General features: G+C 41.0%; 1 protein-coding gene across 2 annotated transcripts in view; it reads right to left on the reverse strand.

The window, feature by feature from the left end:
• Nucleotides 1-1356: 1356 nt before the first annotated feature.
• PLS3 (plastin 3) overlaps nt 1357-14605 on the reverse strand; it is an 84741-nt gene continuing 71492 nt past the window's right edge. For both annotated transcript variants that reach the window (XM_044234473.1, XM_044234474.1), the window contains exons 9-17: nt 14195-14337; nt 11631-11726; nt 7802-7997; nt 5757-5835; nt 4862-4976; nt 4487-4620; nt 4017-4140; nt 3672-3796; nt 1357-2581 (exon numbers count right to left, since the gene is read on the reverse strand). In XM_044234473.1, coding sequence (XP_044090408.1) covers nt 2449-2581; nt 3672-3796; nt 4017-4140; nt 4487-4620; nt 4862-4976; nt 5757-5835; nt 7802-7997; nt 11631-11726; nt 14195-14337 — 1145 coding nt within the window. In that variant the 3' untranslated portion in view covers nt 1357-2448. The remainder of the gene's footprint in view (nt 2582-3671; nt 3797-4016; nt 4141-4486; nt 4621-4861; nt 4977-5756; nt 5836-7801; nt 7998-11630; nt 11727-14194; nt 14338-14605) is intronic.

The raw sequence follows: 14605 nt of genomic DNA on the forward strand, positions 1-14605 counted from the left end.
CAGGATCCTGAGATCATGACCTGAGCCGAAGGAAGAGGCTTAACCCACTGAGCCACCCAGGTGCACCCCTGCCCATTTTTCTAATGGAACTTTTTTTTTTTTTAAGCAGAAGACAGGTCGTTAGATGGGATTGTCCTTATCAGTTTCTCTATATGTTTGCAGAAGACTTGCCTTTTGCTTACTCATTAAAGCTGCTTTTATATTAAGAAAATTAACCTATCATATGGACCAAATGTTTGTGTCTCCCCACCAAGCTAATCCCTCATGTGATGGTATTAGGAGGTGGGGCCTTTGGGAGGTGCTTAGGTCATGAGAGTGGAGACCCTTGTGAATGGGATTTGTGCCCTCACCAGAGACCCCAGAAAGCTCTCTTGCTCCTACCTCCATGTGAAGTTAACAGCTAGAAAAAGGCCTTCTATGAACCAGGCAGCAAGCACCTTGATCTTGGACTTCCCAGATTGCACAGCTGTGAGAAACAAATGTGTTGTTTATAGGCTACCTAGTCTGTATTCTGTTATAGCTGCCCAAATGCACTTAAGGCAATGGGACTAAACTCCCCACTCCACCCCACCCCCATCCCTGGTCATCTATATTTTGACTTTGCTTATTGTATTGATTTATGTTTCTTTTTTTTTTTTCCCCCAAAGCAGAATTGTCAAATTTCTTATTCTTTTATTTTAGGTCTTTGGGCTTTGTGTCATACTCAGAAAAATCTTTCTTACTCGAGCTATAAATACAGTTGTTTATACCGTGATCACCAGGCAGTTCGTCAAAGGACTGGATTACATATTACTCATTTGCACAAAGCCTTAAAATGGTACCATAAACCACTGGTTGTCAACTAGGGATGACTTGGCCCACATGGGACCTTTGGCCGTGTCTGGAGACGTATTTGTTCTGTGCACTGGGGCTGTGTTAAGGACATCTCGGGGGTAGAGGCAGGGAGGCCAAGGAAAACTCCTACCGTGCACGGGCCAGCCCCTCCCCACCGCCCCCCAGCAAGGAGTCAGCCAGCCCCCAAAATGTTGATGACCAGAAAGATAAGAAAACCTGCCAGAGACCAACTCCCGTCACTGGTTATTCGGCTCCCCCATTGTTCAGGTCTTTTGTATATCACAGAACACTGGAAAGATGGAGTGAGAGGGAAAAAAGAAAAAGGGAGGAACCAGATAAGGAAGTTAGAGTAAGTTGGAGAAGGCCCTCTGACCCCACTGGGGCTCTCCTTCATTCAGCTCCAAGAGCTTAGATTGAACAGACATCATTTTGTACAGTACATCAGAAAAAGAGAACATTGGGGGGAAAAATCTGGCAAACATGACTGGCAAACCACGAAGGGTGGAAACACGAGGAGACTACTTATTATGTAAATGCCTTTATTGGAACTAATACATTGCTACCAGATTACATCACTTTTCAGAGTTAGAGTAACATTATGATCTTGGAAACTATAGCAAACAGCTTGACAAAGCAAGAGTACATTACGTCCTACATACATATTTTATTTTTTAGTGACCACATCTCCTTGTTTTAGGTGGAAAATTAGAAAATTTATGGTACACTTAGCATGCTTGGCCTACCATCTCCTGTCTACATTCTGAGCATGCTCTCTCCTCAAAAGTGTCATATTCAACAGCATTTTAAATCTAAAGAGAGAGTTTGACGATACAAGTTTTTAAAACAAATAAGCATATATGGAACCAAGTGTGTGAAGACAAAATATGTCAGCTGTTTACAGCTTGGGTGTGAGAGGGTAAATGCAAAATCAAGGTACACTTTTTCTCTACCTACAATGTATGGTTTTTACGTACTTGGAGACCCCTTAAAAAAAGTAGCAAAATCAGCAGTCTTATTTAATGTAATCAAAATATTCTTAAATGTACAAAAAAGATCACGTAGAAAGAATACTGTAAAAAGATACTGATCTTAAGAATAAAAGAATATGAAAAGCTTCTATTACTTCTGCCAATGTTCTGTACTACAAAGATAAGCAAAGGATACTCTTATCCAGATACCCTCTGAGCCTGGTTCTCGAATAAGAACTAGCATCCTGGATGGAAAAGCAAAGTTATGGTCTAATGGTATTCATATCCAATCATCTAAGCAAGTCCCAAGAGGCGGATATTCTAAGGGGGTGGCAAAGATACACAGAAACGACATACAGCAACGGGAAATGTCACGGGCAGCGATCTAGGAGGAGAGAGTAAATGATCCGGCCGTGAGTGCATTTCAGGTGTGCCTGACAAATCCAACTGTGACTATGGGAAAGAGGAGCTGTTGCCATTAAAACTCTTCCCCTGTGAGCTCTCAAGATGAGGAATCTTGTTCATCAAAACTATGAGTCCTTGCAGTGACCATCAGTTCTTTAAGCCATGACCGCTTCCCCTGGAAAGAGCTGACCTGCTAATCATGCACCTGGGAGCAAGGCTGTTTTTATTCGAATTGGTTATTTTACACCCTCTTCATTCCCCTGCCCATCAAGCATGCAAACACAGTCATGACCATCTTGGGCTTTACTTCCACAAGGTCTTCTGGGAGAGCATACACCCTGGCTCCGATTCTTCTAGCCATTGACACAGCGTACCTATTGTCAGAGGAAACAAAAATCAAGACGAACCTCTTGTTAGTCAAGGACATGACAGGAGACATGTTTCCTCTTGTAAAATCATTTGGCTGGGAGGGGAAACTTTCATATTGAAACTTTGGAGTGGTACCATTTTAGTTTTTGAGGTCACTCTTAAGTGATCCTGCTTTTTTGGCTCTATGACTTGGGGATGATTTTACTCACCCCTTTTCTGCAACGAGAATTAATTTTGAAGCTGATGTGATAAAAGATGAGGAAAAAAATTATCATTATAGTTTTCTACCCACTGAGCAGGGAGTCTGACATAGGGCTCGATCTCAGGAGCCCAGGATCACGACCTGAGCAGAAGGCAAATGCCTCACTGACTGAGCCACCCAGGCGCAAGAAACTTTCAAGACATAGTTTCAGTGGAGGCTTAAGCATCCTGCTCATTTAGGGACCAAGATAATAAACTCAACATATGTAGGAAAGGGGATCTGTGCACAGTAAAAAAAAGACATCAGTAAATAATGCATTTTGAAAAAGAGCAAGACAGAAGAATATTCTTATCTATGGCATAAATATTCTTAGCCTATCTTCTCCTTGTTGTCAGATAAAGTATATTATTTTGGTAATTCCCTAAAGCAACAGCTGATCGAGTGCCTATGACGTCAGGCACAGTCTAGGCTCTTATATCTTATATTCATATCAAAATCTCTAAGATAAGTATTATTGCTCCCTTATGTACTGATAAGGGGTCTGAGGCTTGGAGAGGTTTTCCTCAGGTGACACCACTCTTTTTTTGTTCTGTTTTGCTTTTTAAGGATTTTTAAATTTTATTTATTTATTTGAAAGAGAGAAAGAGGGAGAGAGAGGATGAGCCAGGGGGAGAGGCAGACTCCCCAGTGAGCAGGGAGCCCGATGCGGGGCTCGATCCCAGGACCCTGAGATCATGACCTGAGCCGAAAGCAGACGCTCAACCGATTGAGCCACCCAGGCGCTCCTAGGGCACCACCATTCATAAAGTGGCCGAACCTGAGCGAGAATGCAGAGCTGCCTGGCTACCCAAAGCCCATGGGTATTAATCATTGTTATCGTCAGTGTCTCTTACTTGGCATTATTGTGCTTGTCGTCTTCTGTCAGATTGCCACTCTTAACAAGGTCATAGTTTATGCAGCCCGGCTGGATGGCGTCAATTAAATCCACAACGGCCAAACTGGAGCTGATCGTCTTGTCCTAGTGCCAAAGGACAATAAATCTGAGAGTTTCCGGTTTGTACAAGTGAACACGGGATTACTTGTATCAAGTTGCCACGCACCAAGCCCAGCAGGTGAAGAGAAGCTCGTTGTTAGCCCAACACTAAATCACACTAACCAACCAACCAGAGGCCGTCCTTCCAAATTACTGATCCTTTCTGGCAAATAGAACAGTTAATCATCTAACATGCAATTCTTACCTTAAAACTCTGAATGGAAGTTGATTTTCCAGCTTCACTCAATGTTCTGTTCACCCAGCTCACAATGATGTCATCATTGGCTTTCTGCCCGTCTCCAAGGTCTTCCAGAACATTCAGGGTATATCTAGAAGGAGAAGTGAAAGAAGAGGTCCCAAGCTACTTCATGAGGAAAAAAACCAAAATGCACCTTTTGTACTAGTCTGACAGTGGCCGTGACCTAAAGGCAGTTGTGCTCTGGCCGGCACTCGGGTGTAAATGCACGTCAGCACTCTAGCTAAGAGGTCTTTTTTCAAACGGATACACAGGCTGTTCAGCATTTTTGCAACTATCCATCACTTAAGCTCACTTCAGAGTCTAAATCCAAAAGTTTCCAAGGTGTAGTCATTGACATGTCTATCTGAAAATGACAAGGGCCAGATCACAGACCGCTAGGACGGTGGTGCTTGAGCAGCTAAAACTGGGTGCCATACCTTCTCATCAGCTGCCAGACTAAAGCTAGAGTCAGGGTTTGGTTTCCATCGTTCAGGTCTTGCCCTCCGATACCAACCAGGGAGAATTTGGCAGGATGCTTCCCCAATTCAACAGCATAGTTGCAGTTTTCCAGCTGTAAACCCACAAAAAAAGCAAACGGTTGAGGATTTTTTTTCCATTGGCTTCATCTGTACATGTGAGTGAGTACTGAGGGCACACGATGCTGGGTACTTAGCACATCGGGATACGTGAGACACAGCTCCTGTTCTTAGGAAGCTCAGATGCAAGTTTCCCAAGCAAAAGAACGAACTGGGACTGAAAACAGTAACTAACCCTAACCCTGTAACAATTGTATGCAGTAACTTCCCATCTACCTTTTTCATGTTGGCTCCAAGTTTCGGGTATGGAGGTTTATTAACCTTACTCCAGTCAACAGGAACTTTAATTCGTTCATACAACTGTAAGATTACAAGGGCGTCCTGCAGGTCGCTAAGGAATAAAATAAAGAATAAAATAATAAAAATAATTTCATCAGTGTTTTCAGACAGCTGGGCCTTTGTTTCCTTAAACACAGTAACAGTACACTGGCAACTGAAACATATAAGACCAGAGATAAGACCCACGGCTCACATTTTCTAGCAGTCTGTGCTAAAAATAGAGCTCACACCATCCCGTTCACTTAAAATACTTGAGAGCTTCCGGTTTGCGAGGTATGACTCTAGAAGCTGGGCACATAGGATGAAAACCCGTGGCCTTACACCAGACTCAGAGAGAGAGTGACAATAAACAAGTTATGGATCGATAGATAATTTGATTTGAGGGCGTATATACTTGCTATGAAGATGAAAAGAACCGGGGTTAGGGTTACAGTGTGTTAGATGGTGGTCAGGGTCTGAATCTGAAGACAGTAAGGGAGTAGGGCATTCCAGGCGGACAAGAACGTTCGAGGCTGAGAAAACAGTGAGTACAAAGGCCTCAGGACATCATGGACAGTGCACTTAAGTCTTTCCCTACTCTGTTACAAAATGTAAAGGATCTGTTTCCTGGGGTGTCGGAAAGACATTCATACACTCTTACTCTTAATGATCATGTAAAGAAAGAATCTGGGCCTCTGTGTATTTGGAAAATGATAATGGATGTCACCATTCAAAATCTTCCAACCTCAATGACCAGTGTCAATGAACATCTAGAAAATGTTTAGAGCTATAATTCTTTCTGTGGCACCCATTCATGCTGTTCCTAACTGATAGTAACAGTAGAAAGGCTTACGCGTAGAGATGGTTTACATGGGGATTAACTCCAAGAGAATTCATCCAGTTACGGAAGGTTCTTTCTTCACGAGTTTCTCCTATTAAGAATATTTACAAAATTTAGATATTAACTAAACACCTTTTATACATGCATATAATATCAGTTCTAGCTAAGATGAATTCATTTCCTCTGTGCAAATCTAGAGGTTTTCTCTAATACGAATCTCCAAATATTTTCTCTAAATACATTCTCTCTAGGTATAGGCTTATTTTAAAAAATTTGCTGATTTATTTTAGAATTGAAGAACACAACTTTATAACCAGTTAAACAATTTAGAGATTTATGAATTTTTTATAATCTCCTCCCCCTTCTAAGGATTCCCCAGTATCTCCCCAAATCCCCATACCTCAAAAGTAACTGATGTTACATTAGCCCTCAGGGAGATTCAAATTAAAACCACATTGAGATATCACCTTACACCAGTTAGAATGGCCAAAATTAACAAAACAGGAAACAACATGTGTTGGAGAGGATGTGGAGAAAGGGGAACCCTCTTACACTGTTGGTGGGAATGCAAGTTGGTGCAGCCTCTTTGGAGAACAGTGTGGAGATTCCTCAAGAAATTAAAAATAGAGCTTCCCTACGACCCTGCAATTGCACTCCTGGGTATTTACCCCAAAGATACAGATGTCGTGAAAAGAAGGGCCATCTGTACCCCAATGTTTATAGCAGCAATGGCCACAGTCGCCAAACTATGGAAAGAACCAAGATGCCCTTCAACGGATGAATGGATAAGGAAGATGTGGTCCATATACACTACGGAGTATTATGCCTCCATCAGAAAGGATGAATACCCAACTTTTGTAGCAACATGGACGGGACTGGAAGAGATTATGCTGAGTGAAATAAGTCAAGCAGAGAGAGTCAATTATCATATGGTTTCACTTATTTGTGGAGCATAACAAATAGCATGGAGGACAAGGGGCGTTAGAGAGGAGTAGGGAATTTGGGTAAATTGGAAGGGGAGGTGAACCATGAGAGACTATGGACTCTGAAAAACAGTCTGAGGGGTTTGAAGTGGCGGGGGGGTGGGAGGTTGGGGTACCAGGTGGTGGGTATTATAGAGGGCACGGCTTGCATGGAGCACTGGGTGTGGTGAAAAAATAATGAATACTGTTTTTCTGAAAATAAATAAATTGGAAAAAAAAAGTAACTGATGTTATTGGTTTTACCTTTAAAGAAACTTGGGGGGGGTCAAACTTCAGGGCTGCGAGCATATGAACCCTCTATACACATGAATTTACACCCTCCCTCTACATATTTATAAATTATAAGCTACACACAAGCACTTCTTTTACATGCCTATATTATAGCTGCAAGTCACATGAAACTTGAAAAGCATAAAATTTAAAAATGTTATAGTCCTGCCAGTGGATATTCAAGGAATGACTACTACATTTGCTCATTTTTGAATCTTATACTTCATGCATTTATAATCTGGAAAAGGTAAACTCTACCTTCCCCAAACTCAAATAATTGCCATACGTTAATCATTTTAAAGATTTTATTTTTAAGTAATCTCCACACCCAATGTGGGTCTCAAACTCACAACCCCTAGATCAAGAGTTGTATGCAATACCAACGGAGCCGGCCAGGTGTCCCTGTATTATGATTTTTGGAGTAGGTAAATAGAAAAGGAACTGGGGCTAATTCTGTCTGGTTAGTCTGAATGTGGAAGAATGAAATAATATTATAAACTGATAGGTCAAATTTAATGCATATATACATTTTTCTGGTGAGGGGTTTAGAAGGTGATCTATTTCTAAAATACTAAAATAAAACTGGTTTACTAAGCTAGGTGAACCTTGCTTTACAAAGTTCCCAGTATCATCCCTTTCCATCAGCTGCCACTTTTGATTCAGCCGTCAGGTCTACTTCCAGCAGAAATTCGCTAAAGGAAAGTGGGGAAGGAAATTTATTAGGCCAAGATCCTAGAATCATCGTGGCCTATGTATTTCTGGTCTGTAGTCCCGCACATTAGAACGTGAGAAAACTTCCATTACCTTCCAATAGAGTCCAGTCAATGTCCTGGTTCTCGGGCTTCGTTAGTGCCGGGTATTTATTAAACAGGTTAGCCACAAAGGCTAAGTTCAGTTTGGGGTTTCCACTGACAACATCAGCAGGGGTGACAAACTGTCTGCACCCCAACTTGTCTGCTTGTTGAAGCATACTTTCAGCTCTCCTCAAATCATCTGTTTCCTGTTGAAGTAAAAGAAGCAGCCATCTTTTAAAAGGCTATACTAAAAACATAGACCTGTTTCCCTACAATGATAGGCTGGATATACAATTCTACTTTCTCTTAGCCGACATATGGTACTTATTATAAAATTGTTTTGAATGCAACAGCAAAAAAAAAAAAAAAAAAAAAGTTGGTTGTATTTGAGTGCAGTACCTCAAAGGCACGCTAGGTGGAACCAGATCATCTATCGAAGGACAGTACATTTAATTTAAATGGGATTACATCGCTCCTCTGAAAACTCATCAAGAAAAAAGCTAAAACTGTGGAGATTTTTCAACTGGGCCTTAAGGAAGGTGTAAGACTGTAAAGGGTAGAGAAATTATGAGAAAATATTTAAAAGATAACATCAAGAATAGCAGTTTCCAATAATTTAATTTCAGGTTTAAACTGTGTATTTCAAATTGTAGTTTTCCACTGCAAGGATTTTTTGGGGGGTGGGGTGGGGTGGGTTACGGCTTGTTTGACTTAACTTTTCCACTCAGGCAGAAGCAAAGTTGCTCATTTCTGTAAAGAATACTTACTTCCAACTAATTCCCATGACTCCTAACTTGTTACCCGTCCCCCAAACCCCCATTCCTCCCCAGCCCCTCCAACCCACCCCAAAAGATGAGTGCCCAGCTCTGGATTAACACAGGGTTTGGTGAAGAATTTAAGTTATCCAATCATTTCAGCCTGATGTAAAAAGTATAGTTTCTCAAACACCCACTATGCCTACATCCCAAGGCTACAAGTAAAAAACATGGAGCTGTGGGAGGAACGGGTGCTTTTGGATCTGTTTCTGGTGACCTACACTTGGAAAGGAGCAGAGTGGCAGTCTGGGCACTTCCTACATATACACGGTACAGTTTTGCCCGGGAGCAAACGTAAGCATTTCTGCGGAACAGTGTCATGGGAGGAAGGGTTTTACAATCTGGTGGGAAAAGAAGAGATAAAGATAAATGAAACTTGAGGAATGTTACTTTTAAACTAAAGCTGCCCAGGATGTATAATTTGACAATCTTAGCTTTGTCTTCAATGGGTGATGCTATCTTAGTTTTTTAACCCCCGGTGAGGTGCCTTGATTGTACAAGACTCCAGAACAATGTGTATTCATTATGTTACCCTTGTTACCTTCTGCAAAACAATCAGTAACCACTAGTGGATGGGTAGTTGCGTGGGATTCAACCTTTCTTCAGGGTTCTCTCTGAGCATAGTGAGTTCCTCTCATAGAGCCTATTTTATTTCTTGTAACCTGTCAGTTATTACTTTAATATTGTTTGCTTTATGCTATTTACCAACTTTAAATAGTCAAATATACAATAATGAAATATAAATAATCAAATAAAAATATATATGAAAAACTAACTTCAGCCCCTACCTCACACCATATCCAAAGTTAACCCCAAACATATTATATTTCTAAAGGTAAAACCTCAAACTATAAAACTTCTAGGAGAATACGTAGGAAGAAATATTAGTGACCTTATGTTAGGCTAAAATTTCTTAGATACAACACCAAAAGCATGATCCATTAAAGAAAAAAATGACTAAATCAGACTTTGCCAAAATTAAGAACGTCTGTTCTTTAAAAAACACATTGAGAGAAAATTTGCAAATCACATATCCAATCAAGGCATTGTCTCCAAAATACATAAAAACACTCAAAACTTGCTAATAAGAAAACAAACAATGCAAATAAAAATGGGCAAAATGTTTGAACATGATGATACAAAGATGGCAAATAACCACATTAAAAATATTCGACACCATGTGTCATTAGGGAAATACAAATTAAAACCACAATGACAGATCATTCGGCACCTGTTAGAATGATTCAAGTTAAAAGGACTGACCACACTAAAGTACTGGTGAGGATATGGATGAATTGGCACTTCTGTATACTGCCAGTAGCAATGTAAGATGTACAACCACACTGAAAGTGAATTGGTCGCTTCCTAACATACCCGATTACTCAGCCATTTCATTCCTAGGTATTTACCAAAGAGAAATGAATGCATGTATTTATACAAAGAGTTCTCTATGTTCAATAGCAGCTATATCTGTAATAGCCCCAAACTGGAAACAATCCAAATGCTCATCAACAAGTACATGTGCAAACAAATGGTGATATATCCATTCACTGGAATATAATTTAGCAATAAACAAGGAATGCATTTATGATACATGTGACAACATGAGTGAATCTCAAAATATTACACTGAGTGAAAGAAGCTAGACAAAAAAAAAAAAAAGAGTACATACTGTAGGGGTCCATTACATAAAGCTTGTAAAAACTCAAATGAATATAAAGCAAAAGAAAGCAAATGAGTGGTTGCCTGGGATGGGGGAATATAGGATGGGAGCCAGAAGGCATTACAAAGGATCATGAGAAAACCTGATGTGATAATGGATATAAAAAAAAAAATCAATCATCAGTCAATTAGGCCTTAAAGAAGGTAATAAAGCTGAAAAAGATGAAGAAGGACACGGACTGACAAGGGAAAAGTGTGAGCAAAGGCTCAGAGGTAAAATGAGTGTTGGGGGAGGGTGTGGGGGTGGAGGCTAGCGGGGAAGAGCACTCGCCCGCAGACGGGGAGCAAGACCATGCAGGGCCTTAAATGCTAAGCAGAACACTTTAGACTGAAGTCTAGAGTTAATGGGGAATCCTTGAAGGATTCTGGGAAGGCAAGAGACAAAGGAGTGTTTGAAGATCAACCAGGGAAGAATGAACGCAGAAGAGCGGTCTTAAAATCAGCATCAGTTAGCATACTGGTGCCATTTACGCAGGCCCAAGGTCACCCGGCGAGCCTGCGCGGACAGCTGCCCCACGCACAGGACAGTTCCTGATCCATACCAAGTCACCTGAACCAAAGAGTCTCACATCCCACATCCAGACAGAAATAGAAGCACACAAGTCAGTTACAAATTCAGTTCTGATAAGGTCATTGTAAGTGGTTTAGCCCATGTTATCTACTCGATCCTACTGCCTACCGGGCTAGAAACATGGATTCTCTAAATTAGTACAATGCATTCTATACCTAATGGGTACAAAGAACGCACCGGGGGATCATAGAAACTTAAGACTAAATTGTCTAGTCCAACTCCTTCCTTTATGGATGAGCAAAGTGAGATCCAATTTGGCGAAGAAATCTGTCCAAGGTCACTGAACAACTGAGTGATATAACCAGGGAATATGGTCCATGAGTAAGTCCCCAAGTTGGATCTGCAGTTTGTAAACATAGTCATGTTACTCTCAACACACGAAGACTACAAATGCATATATGACTATGTTGTCATTACATCTCTCACTGTGATTATAATCCAAACACTTGGAAAAGGTTAGTTTCTAGCACTTATTTCCCGACCTTGGTTTTGAATATTTTATGCAATCAATACAAGCCAATAGCGCCATCGTTATGGAACCCATTAATAAACTACCAAAATACACCAAAGCTCATCTTTCGGTCTTTGAATTATACCCACAGCAATAAATTTTAAAATAACGCTCAAAATTTTTAACACCATTACATGCGATTATCAAACTTCTTGTTATTGAGAAGAAACTGACAATCATTTTGTAAGACTGTAGAATTCAAATGAACACTTATACTTACATTGAAACCTGACATGTTAATATCTATCCGCAGTTCACCTTCCTTTTGTCCTTTTGGTGCAATTTGATTGAGAAGGTGGAAATAGGCTTTGGAATCCTATAAATGAATTGAAAATCTCAGTGAGATCACATCTACAAAGAATGAATGTATCCCATTGTTCTATGTTTGGAAGGATATTTGCACGGGATTTTGTGAGAATATATGGCACAAATTGCTGTCTTCTAATCTAACAGATCTTTCCCCCAGAAAAGTCCAGCCATCTGGCCTACTTTCTGCCTCAGATATGGATAACTGGATTTTATCATGACTTTATAACTGATTAACATTGCCAATAAAATAAAGCTAGTAAACACAGAACTAGTTCTGTACCTTCACTGAATTACTGAAGTCAATAAGCTTGGCAGATAAAACAAGCAAGAAAAGAAAGGAGGAGCAGAAATCCAGGAAGCATAGGGAAAGAGAAAATAGACAGGTTACATCATTACAAAACACAATATATACCATAACCTATGGGGAAGAGATTAGCTATGTTAAAGATGTATTTAACTGTAAATTTAAATGACATTTTTAAAAGTAACACTTGAGTTGGTGAAGTAACATTTAACCCTGTATGACCTGAACATAGTTAACCAAATAAGATATTTATTTTAACTAGGCTCCCAATGCAGGGCTTGAACTCACAACCCTGGGCTCAAGACCTGAGCTGAGATCAAGAGTCGGACGCTTCACCGACTGAGCCAGCCAGGTGCCCCCGAAGATTTTCTTTTGTTTTAAGCTCCTGAACTCATCCATTGAATGGTTTTACATGGCTAGGTGGATTCAGGCTGTGTGGACCCTCCACAGAGGACAACTTGAAAACCACGGCACCAGGGCAAACACTTCATAACAGTCTTCAACCATGTCAAGTAAGCATCTGCCTTGAGGGGACAGAAACTGGGGTCAAGACTCCTTAATCCTGCTGAACTGGAAGATGATCCTCCCAGCAGTGATCAGATTCTGTTACTGAACCTCGACAGTCCAGACATGCTTATAAGGAACGTCTCTTCCAGCAAAATCTGTAGATAACCGGCACCATAATCACCTGGGAGAAGCTGTTCAATACACAGGTGACTGGGTTCAGCCCCAAACCTACCAAATACGAATCTCTGGGAGCTGCATCTTACAGAAGCTCCCTGAATGAGGTGGATACAGAATGCCGGAAATAACTCTAAAAGAGGGGAAAATCACACCAGTGAAATCTACTTCAGAGCCATTCATGAAATGCAAAGCCAGATCCTGCCATTAGCAGGCACAGGATTTGCCTTCCCGTAATCATGCATTACCGTTGTGAAAGCGCTTGTGCTTACAATTTCTTCCTAATGGTGCATGAGCAGCTCATAATCTAATCCTCTGCCCTTGACAAGAGTGAGTAAAAAGAGCAGACCCAGCAGGGTCTTCTCCCCCAGAAAGGGCTTTACAGGGCAAAATTACACTTGGAGTATAGACCAAATGGAAGCCTTTCTTTTTCACATTACTAACAATCCTTTGCTTTTTAAAAAGATTCACAGCAGGCTCCATTTTTAAACAATATTTCCTTTTGTACCTTTCAAAGAGGTCCCAAACAGAAAATCCATTTAAGAGTGGTTTTTAGGAACACAGCTCGTGCATAAAGCAAAAATATATACCCGACCAAACATCTTGTGTAAGTTAAAAGAAGAGGTAGAAGGCCTGCTGGTTTTGTAATCTGGGAGCTATCCTTAACTGTCCCTGGTGAAACCAGTAATGCAAACATCCCAAGGCTCCCTCTCCCCACTGAGCACATCGATAGGATCACAGACTATCGTTTTCATAGCCCCGTGGGTCAGTGACATCTGCTGAAGATCCTTGAATTTGTTCCCTGTGTCCCAACACTCAGATCTGGGAGAGAGTGGAGTCAATGAATGAGATTTTTTTTTTTTTTTTTCTATCGTAATTTTGGGCCCCCTCTTTGGGAAGCTACCAACGTCTCCTCCCTCTGCTAGTTTTTTCCTTACTGCCTTTGAGACATGAACGCCAAAATGTAACACAAGAAATGTTTGAAGGTCTTTTATGTGGCAGGTCTTGGGGTTAGAAGTGGGCTTTGGTAGGAGGACCATAGGGCAGGGCTGAGGTAGGAGAGACAGCCATATGTGAGCTCATCACTACCCTCATGAGCTCAATGGCTAACGGTGGGAGCACATGATGGAAAGAAGCCAAGTAAGAAAGGAGGAGGAGAACCCTGGGGCCCTTTCTCTTTCTCCCAGGATTTATTAACAGGTACCCTGAGGTCTGGGAAAGGCAGTTAGGAAGAGAATGGTCATGGCCCACCCTTTGGTACTCCATGTTTAACAGAGAGCAGAACAGAAAGCGTTAGGACTACAATACTTTGACCATTTGCCACAGAAGGAGAGTACCTTCTAGGTTTCAGCTCTCCTGAAATCTACCATCAGGGCCAAGGGCCAACAAGGCCTGGCAATATGCTGGCAGGATTTTCCCTCTGTCTGGCTGGTAGTCACCCAAGCCATCGTATCCACGCCCAAAGGCATGACGGTTCCTTGCATGGTTACCTTGATGTCAGCACTGAAGTTGTTGATTTTCTGCCAGCCTGAGTTTTCCAAATGAAAGTTTGCCCATCTGAGCAGAAGCTCTTCCGGAGACAACTTCATAAGCTCTTCCAAAGTCTCACCATCTCGAAGTAAGGCAGCCAAGGCTAAAAGGGAAAAAAACCCACAACCAAGATATTACATGACAATGGTCATTACAAGTTCATTTGTTCTTTGGACACTCTGTTAGGTAACAGAGGGACAATAACTGGTCTGACCTAGTTCCTCATTTTCAGGTACTGTCACTCTAATAAAAGATAATATATTCGTGGATAATTATATGATGATGTAGATAAAGATACTGTTATGAGAATATATAGCAAATACATACTATATTTTATTAGTCTTTATGTTCCAAATGACAAATAAGTTACA

Source organism: Neovison vison, chromosome X (assembly GCF_020171115.1).
Source record: "Neovison vison isolate M4711 chromosome X, ASM_NN_V1, whole genome shotgun sequence".
Classification (NCBI taxonomy): Eukaryota; Metazoa; Chordata; class Mammalia; order Carnivora; family Mustelidae; genus Neogale; species Neogale vison.